We start from the raw sequence: 12,570 nt of genomic DNA, 5'->3' as shown, positions 1-12,570 counted from the left end.
AATGTCAGCAGATACCTTCAGCCCTTTGTCTGCGTGGAGGAGGTCGACCTGCTCCTCTGTGAAACCAGTAAGCTGCTTGTCTTTGTGTGTGCGCTCTAATTGAGAGTTTGTGTGTGTGTGTGTGTGTGTCTAAGTGTGTGTGCTGCCAATGGGGAATAAGCAACCAGTGTTTTCACACACTGAGCAGCGGGGAGGACCACAGACGAGGACGGAGGCTCGTCTGAGAGGAGCATGAGGCTGAGTTTGACTGCTGTGTCCTTTTTTTATTCCCGCTGCCTGTTGGCGTTATGCTCGGTGAGTAGAAGGACGACGCTCTGCTGTGTTTTCACCTGCCAGATGCCAGCTGTGTGTGTGTGTGTGTGTGTGGTTGTGTGTGTGTGTGTGTGAGCTGCTTTTCTTAACCTAATTAGCCTAATTGGAGAAATGTTTCACAGTTCTTTGGCTTCTCTGGGTTTTTCTTTCCTCAGTGACTGAGGGAAAGGAGTAAGTTTGAGTTCTGTGTTTGAATAGTACAAAACTTTCGGGAACTAACTCTGGCATGGATGTTTGAGAGCTAGCATTTATTTTGCGAAGCAGTCGTTCCACTGGCACTGAAAATATCACTAGTGCCATGACCTACCGAGAGTATTATCACTCACAGCAGTGGTGGTGGTAGCGGTAGGTCTTCCGAGCGCTGCCGTGCGTTACTTGTGTGAACGAACGCTGTGAATTGTGCGTCTCTGCACACATGATGTTCATGATGTGGTGTCAGCCGAGCCCCGATGTACTCGGGCTAAACTCTGCTGACCCTCGTTCTGTGGCCGTTAAAGTCAGAGGGTGAGTTATGTCATATGCCTTCCAGCAGTATTATTTGCAGCTGCTTCAAGATAAACAGAGATGCTTTCTCTGCTTACTAAAGGAAAAAAAAAAAAAAAACGGCAAAGCTGTATTTAACTCATCCATTTATAAAAAAAAGGAAAAAGAAAAAAGCCTTTAGTGGTCAGCGAGCTGGTCATCTGGCATGAATCTTAAGCTCGGTCTTTACGGTCACCTGCAGTTTACTAAACCTAACAAAATACCGCCGACAGGAACTACTTTTTCGGTATTTCATTTCCCGAGATCATACTGTATATTACGTGTTTTGTTTTTTCTTTTTGTTTTGTTTTTTGTTTTTTAAGAGACACTGCCGGCCAATCGGAGGCAAGAACTTTCTGCAGACTTGGCATGGTGCTGCGTTGGTGTCACGTCGGAGTTCCTGTAATTATGAGTTTCCGACTAGCAAAGAACATCCACATCAGCTTTCAAATGACGACTCTGAAACGCCGATTTAGTGAATGCGACTTATCACTTAGTAATTCGGAAAAACCAAACTAACACGGACGACTCACATCCGCCAAAGACTCTTCTTCGCTGTAATTGAGCCCAGATTTAATGGCTATAGTGTTATATAGTGTTATATTGTCAATGCACAACTAACTCTGTAATCATACAACCATTTCAATAACATAGTTGCTAACGGAGTGACTAGCATGGGAATCTTGCCCGTCTTTATGGTCTGTCCAAGTCAACCGGCTGCTAACATAGCATTACCCAGGGGAACAAAGGACTGGAAATGGGTGATGAAACCCCAAAACTGGGCAGCATGTTAATGGCTGTTCTAGCTGTGTTTCAAGTTTGCTGAAAAACACGAATGAATCCTAGGGCACATTCAGAAACACATACCTTTCATGGTCAGTAACCTGCTGCTTTCTCAGTCAGGGCCGATGCTTTATGGGAGTTGTGGTTGTGCTTTGACTCACAAACGGAGATGATTCAGTATTACCAGAAGCATCTTGCAAAGGGAGCAGTGGCTGTGCCGAGACTCTGGAAGCGACTGTGTTTAGTCTTAAGATCCTGTATTGTGTGCATCCATCTTTCTGGTAGTTGCTCCCCTTTTTTGATTGTTAAGTACTTTGTGATGTTCTGCTCCACAGAGGCACCACATAAACTTTGAATACTCACTAGTAGCAGGCTGTCAGTCGCAGATTTAATAGCGGCAGCAGTAATAAGATTGCCAATACCAGCGGTATGTTGGGTATCATCAGTATTAGCCGTAGCACGATTAATCGTATTAAAAACGCAGTTTCAATTCATACCTCCATGTGATCCCTTTCCTCAATGACAATGATTCTGCCGCATCGTCATTAGGGACATCAGCTGCATCAAAACGAGCGCTTCTGCGTTCTCCCCCAACAGATGGCAACGCGGCGTTGCACCACGCGATGCGGCGCAGCGGAAGCCGGCAGTTAGGAAAACAGGCCCAGTGAGAGCGAGTGGGGACACCGGCGAATGACAGTGCGAGAGAAGAAGTTGTGTAGGGGCAAATAGAAACGACAAAATAAACATTTATATTGAAAAAAAAAATTTGAAAGTGAAAAGTGATTTCAAATCTAAGCAAGAAAATCGTGATTCCCCTTTTTATCCAGAAGCGTGCAGCACTACAGCGTCAGCAAGAGTAGTAATAGAGGCAGCAGTATTTGTCAGTGGTGGAAAGTAACTAAGTACATTTATCCAAGTCATTCTTCTTTATTCTACTTAATACTTTACTCCACTATATTTCAGTGGCAAAAATATCGTACGTTGTACTACATTTATCTGAAAGCTTTAGTTACATTACAGATTCAAATTTTCTAACTAAATAGGGAATAAATTAATAAATTATGCTGTTTTATAACAGATTAAGTTACCCAGTAGTGTATAGTAGTGAAAATTACTTCCCCCTTTAGCCGCTGCAGCATCAAAGTGGATTACGCATTAATGCATCAGCAACTATAATACAATAATATAATATATACATATTATTCCGAAGAAAAAAACTTGTCGTTTGATTCGAATACTTATGTACTTTTACTTAAGTAAAAGATCTGCGTACTTCTCACAGCACTGGTATTAGTTATGATGGCGCCAGCAGTAGTAGACGTAGTAAAAACAGCTGTCGTCGCAGCAATACTGCCAACTGAAGCAGTCGCCTGAGTAACAGGTACAGTAGTAGTGATGATGCTAGTTTTGGAAGTAGCGGTTGAATTAACGGTGGTGGTGGTGGCGGTTTTCACAGTACGAACAGCAGCGGCAATGGTAGTCTCATAGAATTACCAGTAGCGTAAACACTAAACGGTGTTGATCTTGTTGCTTTACCCTTAATTGTTTACTGGCGCGTTCCAGCGCGACAAACTACATCGACTCGGTCTGCACTCTAATGAACCGACTGCGCTAATGAAGCCGAGCGTTGCAGGCGAAATCCGCTTCCTCGGCCCTTTCACGTGGCTGAACGTGAACTTTGATGGGGACTTTCCACCCGGACCCTCTCGCTGTGCACGCAATGGATGTACTGGAACCATGGCCAGCACAGTTAGCTCTGTGTTTCCAGCGGGGCGCAGGAGGGCCGAAAATCATTTCAAACTGCATCTTGAAATCCGACTTACAGGTATATTTATCATCGGTATGCGGTGGCGGTGCCATGAGGAAAAACAGTTTCATGCTCCTCTCTCAAATTTTATGACAAGCAGAGGCGGAAATGTTATTTTAACACATTTGTCAAGTAGTGTGCTCCTTTCTAGCCATGTGTACTTTGTCTGTCGTTCAGATGGGAGATGGGTCTTAGTGTTTGCATTTGTGGTTACCCTTTTTTTTTCTTTTTTTTTTTCTTTTTCTGTTGAGCTTCTGCAGCTGGAAATGTTTATTAGGAAAGGAAAAGAAGTCGCACTGCTAAAAAGCAAGGAGGCAAAAAGAGGCCAAGGAGATCTCTCAGTGCTGCTGTCCAGGCAGAGAGGCATAACTCTAAAACTGTCCTCCTCTCAGGATTCGCAGAGGAACAGCCATTTTTCAGCTGAACAACCTTTTTTGAATTTGAAACAGCCCCCCACACACACACACACACACACACACAGAAAAATCCTTCTCACTAAAGGTAAAACATTAAAAGGCGCCAGCAATGGAGTGTTTTCACCCGACGGCAGTGAAATTTAAAACCATGTAATGCAAAGTTCAGTGCATGGTGGCAAACAGGCTCGATGTGCCACAATACTGCATGAGCTTCTTCCTCTGTCTGTGTGTGTGTGTGTGTGTGTGCGTGTGTGTGCGCACGTGTGTGTGTGTGTGTGTGCGTGTGTGTGTGTGTGAGTGTTGCTACCTGTGCGGAGGTGAGTTTCAGTCCTGACTCAGCGTGTTGTCACTGTAAACACCTGCTGCCTCCAACTGCACACAGTACCCGCAGTCATATGTGTGCGTGTGCGTGCGTGTGTGTGTGTGTGTGTGTGTGTGGGTGTTTTCCTTGCCCTCACTCCCGGGGGCGTCCTTGGGCGTTCCCTTTTGGATCAACAGCGTGTTAATTTTTGTTTGTATGTGTTTTTGTGGATGCACGGCTCTGTGTGTGTGTGTTTGTGCGTGTGTGTGTACACCTCAGGAATAATAGCCCATATTTTTATTATATATTGGCTAATTACTGTATTTAATTAAGAAATTAATGAGAGGTTAAGCTTAATTCTCCACAGTGGGTTGAAACCTGAGAATGAATTTTTTAAAAGTGTTTTAAGTGTGTTTTTAACCTTTAGCAAGTTCTTAAATACTATTTTTATTTAGTCAAATCTGACCAAAAAGTGAAATAAAAAAGTGTTATGCTTGCAGTTTTTTGGGATTCAGCAACGAAAGCTCACTGAGAATAAACGCAGCGGCAAAATACCAGTGATGGCAGGATGTATTTGTAACATTAAAGCTGCCGTGTTGCTATAATAATGGTTCATTTGAGGCCGTGCGCGAGGCAGTTTGGAGCCGCAGTCTCGCACCGGGAGCGTGAGGTTTTATCCAAAGTAGAACCACGGTTCCCAAAAGCCCCATTTATTCCAGCTTTTATTGTGTTTTCCATCTATTGGTACGTCCACTTCTCCGCTTCAGCCAAATGTTAAAAAAAAAACTGTATTGGGCTTTTCTTCACCGGGGTTTCACACATGGTTTTTAATGTGGTCATTGGAAATGTGCTTGAAAACGGCGAGTAGCTCCACTGGCCGACATTTCGACCTTCTAGGTGCCTTGTTGAAGGTCTTCTCGGCAGCAGCGTCTGAACAAGGAGAGGACTTTTCCTGATCACTTTCCCTGGGTGGGATCTGAACCGGTAAATTTGCAGAAACAGTAAACCTGACTTGTAACTTCAGCCCAGAGAAGTGTGTAGTCTGGGGCAGGCCCCTTTACTTTTGGCCTTGTATATTATTTCATTCGTGTTAATAATCTTGTGTTTGGTAGGTGGTTACATATCTTTAAGACTGGATTGATTCATTCGTGGTCTCTACATGACGAATTGTAATAACTTTGGTGAACCTCTGACCTTCCCTCTAGCGCCACCGTCAGGTCAGAGTTTGAATTCGCCCGGCACTTTGGTTTATGACCGAACACCTGCGAAACGAACGACGACGCCACCAGCCTCGGCTGACGGGTCCGATGCTAATCAGCAAAATGTCAGCACGCTAGCCTGCTCAGCTAAGAGGGTGACCATGGCAAACATTGAACCTCACACGCAACAGAGTGCGTGTCTTCACATGGGCATCGTGAGCACGTTTGCATGCTGATGTTAGCATTGAGCTCAAAGCGTCTCTCTGCAGCCAGTGGCAGCTTCACAGAGCCACTAGCTCACGGCTTTAGATTGTGAGTCTTGTTGGACTTTTATGGCACTTTTTGTGCCTGCACATATAAAGTACTGTTTTCGTTATTTTTGTTTTGTTTTATTTTTTTGTTTGTCTCCGTTTCTTGCTCTCATAATCCTGTTTCTGTTGGAGGGAGATATTTGAGACAGACAGAAAGAGAGAGAGACGGAGACATGTTATGGTATGCTTGCTCGGTATGTTTAGTTTCCAGTGGCCCGGAGTCACACGACCGAAACCTCTTTCTCTCTCCGGTTTTCTCCCTCTTTTTCCCAGTCGCTGTCTTTCTCTTTCTCCTGCAGTCTCTGTCTCCCAGTTCAGCTCTTTCGTCTCACAAGCGCTCCTTTTTTATTCTCGTAGTTCTTCCTCTTTGTCCTCTCTCTCTGTCTCTCTACCTCTAGTGTTGCAGTGTGAAAACAATAAAATCAACTCTGTTTCCTTTTTAGGTGCTGGATGGATGCAACACTCCCCTCTGTCTCCCTCTTTCTGCTTCTTTTTCCTTCCCTTCCTTTCTGCTTTTCCTCTTTATTTCTGTATCTTTTTCCCTTCTCTCTCTTTCCCTCTTTGTTATGGTTGTTTGCTAGCACTTTTGTCCCTTGGCATTCTCTCTCTCTCTCTCTCTCTCTCTCTCTCTCTCTCTCTCTCTGTCTCTCTGTCTCTCTCTGTCTTTCTCCCCCTCATACTGTATATGGTCATGGAGGCTCAGCCCTGCTGTTTCTGTACAGACTGACCGTCCACACACATGCACTCTCTGTGGGAAGTCGATTTAGCAGAGCACGCTGGTGCGTTGCATGGCCAAAAGTATGCGGACACCTAAACATTCCGGCCATACGAAGTCGCCACTGTTTTCGCCACAGATTTCCTTTAACTGGAAGTAAGAGGCCAAGTCAAAGCCATGAAAAACAGATGAAAATCAGGGGTGTCCACATACATTTGGCAATATAGTGTAACTGATTTCTCATAAGAATATTAACTCCCATCAGCAGGTAATATTTTCTCAGAAATCATTGTAAAATCTAGTGTAGAAAGTGAGCGGAGTGATAGATTTGATCCCATTCTTGCTCATTCAGATGGACGTTTGAGCGCAGTTTGTTGAGTTATTACATAATCTGACAGTCATTATAACATCAGTGACTCCCGGAGCGCCCGCAGTGTAGGAGCATGAAGTGGGGGATTAATACATCAGCTCCCCACAGTGCCTGACTCCGAGGTCAAGGCTAGGAGCGGACGAGCCTGACGTCACGGAGGGTGCGGCCTGCAGTATGTGAATACAGTATCCGGACGCCAGTAATTCACAGGCACCGTATAGTGAGGTTAAGCAGCTGTCACCAGGCTGCTGCATGCATGTTTCATCATTATCACCTGCCTGCGGCTCTCTACTTGGACACAAACGCGGGACTGTAGTTGGAGATGCACCTTACATGGTGCCGAGTGTCTCTGAGAGCATTGTGAGCTAAAGCGTGGCGCTCGTTATGTTTTTACTTTAATTCACTGCTGTTACTTTCTCTTGACTTTGTTTTACTACATTTACTTTGCTCTAGCTTTGTTTGGATTTGGACTAGAGGTTAGAGAAGCGAGTTTCAATCGCCAGACTTTGACTTTCCCCACCAACCGGTGAGTGGCAAGCGTGATGAGGCCAAGGGGTGGGGCGCTTTTGGGCGAGGCTCTCCGCTGCTAAGCTATGCAGCCACACGACAGGCAGTTCTGAAGAACGGAGGTGGAAAAACACAAAAGGCCCTCCGCAGAGCCAGTGTTTGGTTTGTCCATTCTGGGCTACCGTAGGAACATGGTGGTGCAACATGGTGGGCTTGGTGGAAGAGGACCTGCTCCCTATGTTGATATGACGGGCTCATTCTAAGCTAATGAAAACATGATTCTTAGTTTCAGGTGATTAAACACTAATGAAAACATAACTAGGAATATTATAATTCCATTTCTGCCAATGGACCCCCCTAAATCCTACATACTGGCCCTTTAAAAAGCTCAGCAGTCTCTTATATTGGACAGAGTCATCACCTTATAATTGTTTCTGTCGCTTTCGCTGTCTTTTAATATGCGCTTAACAATGAAGTAACATACTGGGAATCATAGCTGAGCTGACAATGGCGCTCTGAGTCACCAGAGCAGGGATCTCCCACCCTTCCAAAATCCACTCATTCATTCAGTGACAGCGGTGATGAAGTATAGCTGGTTGACTTTGAAAATTTGTCGCCAGAGGTTCCTTGGTTCATGTGCCTAACCTCTACTGAAGAGGGATGCTGGCAGCTTAAGGTATCCAGGTCTGTCTTAGCTTTTACAGACCTGATTCTGATCTGAAAAGTCGACCTTTGTAGCTCATGTTTTCAAGTGGTTCGGACTTCTAACCAGCAGTATTTCAAATTGTAATCTGTTATCTGCTGTCTGTGTCAAACCGACAAAAAATGTAACTTTGTGTTGGTGATTCAGGGAGTTTCAAGTCAAAGGTTTCTTCTTAGTCTCTCCAGCTGAATAACTTTGATACGAAACGCATGTGTGGTTGGAGGAACAGGAAACCTTTCCACAATGTTACACCAAATCACCAACTCACCCCGACCTGTCTCTAACGGCCTGTGCCAACGTCATCCAGAACACAGTTTTTTACTGAAAGAAACAGACAGTCGGATGGAGGGGAAAGAGTTTGCAGCAGGGCTGTAGAGGAATAGCAGAGCCTGAGTCATCCATCCTTCCTCTGTCTCTATTTATAGGTCCTTATCCCTCCATCCTCATCAACTGCCTCTTCATTCCTGTCCTTGGTCTAAGAAAGGAGGAGGATTTCTTTTGCTCCTTTAGAGCTCAAATCCAGTTTATTAAAATTTGACCTTTTTTTTTTTTTTCCGTAGATTCATACGCTGTTGCTATCAGTAGTGATAACATTGCACTCACCAAATAAACATCTGAGATGTGGCAACACCTTGATTTAGCTCAAAAGAGGCTAAAGACACGAGAAGTCAGACGATCAGACAGGTTGGGAACAAGCCTCCAGGTTAGCCAAACTTACTTGGAAGAGAAAACGAAGACAAACAGCAAAATTATTACCCAAAGTTTTTGTTGCAAACATCTATCAAAGTTTGCGGGTGACTGCCTGCTTCAACTTTTAACAACTAGTGCTGACTGTGGTTGTACACACACAGTTTTCCAGTACCACAAGGGATTATTTTAGAGCCATAATGATTATTCAGTATGATAATAACATGATAGCAATTTGCTGGAGCTGTTTTGCATGACTCTAAATTGAATTTTTGTTTTGTTTTTGTTTGGACTGTTGGCTGATGAAAACTAGTAATCTGAAGATGTTACCTTGGCCCGTGCGAACTTGTGTTCCACAGTGATGATATTTTGTAGACTAAATGATTTAACAGTTAATGGGTTGATGGGTTGATTAATGAGAATAGTACTGGCAGCTGTAGATTTTTACCAGTATTTTGGGTACGATCTCTTTCAGTTTTACCTCCAAATGGTTTGTATTAGTGATCCTCTAACTTTTTTGGCCTGTGGACCCTAAAAATGGAGCAATGTCTACTTGTGACCCCACATGACAACAGAAAACATTTTCTTCGTGGTTTGTTTACAACTTCTTGACCTGTCAGACTTTTTTGCGGTGATTTAATTGTGTTCACGGCCCTCTGGGATTAATTTGGTGAGTACATTGTGATCATAACCAATGGAAATGGGGCCCAAATCTATGAAAATAGGATCTGAGTTATCATTAGTACATTTAAGAACTTTTTAAAAAATAATTTGTCTTTGTTAACAAGAGGTGGCAGGCTGGTCAGAAAATGGTCAAATTGAGGCACTTAAAAAAAAAAAAAAAGTCACTCTAATTTGACAGCGCGTATCTTCCATACAGTCGCTCCCGACCGTCGGATTGGCTGCCTTTCACTGATTGACTGACTGACAGGCTGGCTGACTGCGCGTCTCACTGGAGGAGATTGGATGGAGATTGCTAACACGGAGCTGTTACCGTGTCTAACTGAATCAGCTCTCTGACTGACAAATTCATTCCACTTTGACTCTTCTTTCCTGATAAAATCCCAATTAAGTCAAGGTGGTTTAGCAGTTTAGAGTGTGTGTGTGTGTGTGTGTGTGTGTCTGTCTGCCTGTCCTTCTGTCTCTCAGCGCAACAAGTCAGTATCTTGACGACAAAGTCAGACCTCCCTCTATTCATCCCATGTGTCTCAACCCCCCTCAAAGTCTGTTTTTTGTCTTTTCAAAATGAGGCATTTGCCAGTTTCTCTTTCTCTCTGCGGGGTAGTTAGATCCCCCACCAGAGATGCTAATTATTGCCATGTGCCTTGCCTTCACGCTACCAAAAAATACACACACACACACACACAGTCACATATTGCTGACATCGTCACCGATGACGTCTGTGCCCACAGTTGGTTTCTTGATCCAAGCCAGTTAGTCACATTTTTGTGAGTTTAAGAAGGATTTGTCAAGTCAGCCGTGCAGACAGCTTTTTCAATGTTCGACAAATCCGCTGCAGATTTAGCGTCACCCAGGTTTGTTTCATGCGTTTCCCACTTCTTGAGTCAGGCAAAGCCCTTCACTCTGATTTTACTCTGAACTTTAATTTTTTTTACTCATCCTTGAGTCAGACACATTTCTGACTGTGTAAGAATTATTATTTACTTTGCAATGTAGGAATAGTTGGTGTTTGTCCCTAATGGTCTTTGTATTCAAGCAAATGTGATCCACATTTGTAAAAGTACTCTTAACTGTCATTCAGTTTCTTTAGATTTATTCTTTGTACATTATTTTTTCTACCCATTGTGGAAAACAAAACAAAACATCCAGCCTTTATTAAAAATCAATCTCAGGTTTAAAGAGGTGCGGTGAGGTTTCTGTAAAAATATATATATTTTTTTAAATGTTATCAAATATGTGAGAAAGTTGATTTTGTTTTTATGTGTGACAGCACATCAGCGGTCGAGAAAACTATGTTTGGGTCTGCTAAAGTTCAGCTTTCAAAGAATTACACTTATCACATGTAAGAAGGGCATCAGAGAGTAAAGAAAGTTCATTTAGTGCTCAGAAAAAAATTGAAATTTATAAAATCATTGTCCCTTCTTCATCTCCTCTTCCTTTTTCCTGTCCCCTTCCCTCCTCCTCCCTCCTCCCTCTGCACTTCACCAGCCTCCTCTCTCCTCACGGGCTAAATCCAACCAGATGCTGCTGATAGAAAGGACGAGCCCTAATATTTTAAATCACCAACCCAAGACAAACACAAGACCTATAAATGTATAAAACACACAAGTATTATGAGATGTGACTTGCATCATGTAGGAACAGTATTTCCCATCTAACATTGTAGGAATGTGTTGAATAAAGTTATAAGATGACACTAAAACGCATTTTAAGAAAAGCGGCGGCAGAAAAGCGGCAAAGTGCAAGCGAAGGCCCAGTCTGCAAGTCCGGCCAGTCAACCTATGGATTCAGCCTTATTTTTCCGCCCCCTCAGTTCTCATCATCCACCACTTCTCCTCTTACACCCCCCCCCTTTACATTTTCTTTTCCTCATCTTCCCTGTCCTCCATTGTTTCTTGCCTACCTCCCCCTCCTCCTCCTCCAACCTATCAGTTAGCCGCCGTACTGTTGCAGCAGCAGACGGGGAAACAGACAAACAGTTCCAAACTGGTTGGAGTTGGAGTCTCATCACCAGTTTGACAGAGTTTATCCGCACAGAAAAACCCCATCGCCGCCACTCAACACATTACAAACTGCATTACCCCCCCCTGCCTGTCCTCTACCTTCATACTCAACCCACATTCCTTTTTTTTGTCTTTCTCTTCATTTGCCACTAAAGAAAATACCTCCGCTGCTACTGTAAGCTCTTAAAACTGCAGTGCGCGTGATGCCTCTATCTTTTGTTTTCTGCTCTCTAAAGTTGTTATCTGATGTCACCCAGAAAGTATTTGTCAGTGACTTCTAGTGTTTGTCTTACTTCACATGGAGAACAAGTTGGGTGATTTTCCAAGGTTTTCTGTCTCTCTTTTGTGAGAACTTTCTTTGGAAATTTGGCAAACTCCTCCCGTCTGGTATTCCCCAGAGGTTAAGACACGACGCCAAGAAACATTTAGAAAAGAGCGATTGGATTCAGATGTGCTTTGCGCTGCATGGAGATCTGCCGATGGTACTTGAGGTAGTCCGGATTTATCAATTCCCCGCGGGGGGATCGGTCAGCAAGTTTCGAGGTGGTTCATCACGCCGTGAAAGGTGAATTAAGTGCACCTGCAATACTATGAGATCACATTTATGCACGCACACTCACACAAACATGCACCCAAACTGCACCTTCTGCTCTTGGTTGAGTGGAAAGAATGACAGAGCATAATGTGATAAGTCAAACAGCTTTCTGCTTTTCACTGTTTTGTGTTTTGATGTATTGGGCTGCAGCTTTTAGGGGCATACAGACGTCTTAGTGCAACCTTGTTGCTTCTTTGTCATTTGTTTTCCATTGATTCAACAGGTAATTGTTGGAGTATGGTAATTTTACCTGCAGATAAAACACCTATGGAATAAACTAAATGTCTTTTGCATCTTTTCATACAATTTCTAGCCTTAGATAAAAATGATCCAATCCTTAAATGCTCAGTTAAAAATAACCTTGATTTGAAAACATGCATATCCAATGATGTACGTGCTTTATTCTATACTGTGACTGCGGGCCTCAGTATTACCTGTGGGTACCATTGTATATAGGTTGCAGGATATGGAAAGTAAATGTCTGTTTCGCTCTGTCTCTCTCTGGCAGGTGACATCACACAGAAGGGCTATGAGAAGAAGCGATCCAAGCTGATTGGAGCATACTTCCCTCAAGCACCAGGTAAAACTGACTTTTCTCCACCTTTTCATGTGTTATATACATATATATATATATATATGAATGTATATGTATGTATGT

The 12,570-nt window shown here is 43.4% G+C and overlaps 1 protein-coding gene across 7 annotated transcripts in view; it reads left to right on the top strand.

The window, feature by feature from the left end:
* The window catches only part of LOC120799323 (disco-interacting protein 2 homolog C), a 221,060-nt gene that overhangs the window by 105,634 nt on the left and 102,856 nt on the right, over positions 1 to 12,570 (top strand). For 6 of the 7 annotated variants that reach the window (XM_040144416.1, XM_040144418.1, XM_040144415.1 and 3 more), the window contains exon 2: positions 12,421 to 12,492. In XM_040144416.1, the coding sequence (XP_040000350.1) occupies positions 12,421 to 12,492 (72 nt within the window). Of the gene's footprint in view, positions 1 to 11,783; positions 11,883 to 12,420; positions 12,493 to 12,570 lie in introns of those variants that run through there. The other variant, XM_040144419.1, reaches the window with a different exon arrangement.

This window comes from Xiphias gladius, chromosome 14 (assembly GCF_016859285.1).
Source record: "Xiphias gladius isolate SHS-SW01 ecotype Sanya breed wild chromosome 14, ASM1685928v1, whole genome shotgun sequence".
Taxonomy (NCBI): Eukaryota; Metazoa; Chordata; class Actinopteri; order Istiophoriformes; family Xiphiidae; genus Xiphias; species Xiphias gladius.
This window is presented reverse-complemented; position numbering and strand designations above follow the sequence as displayed.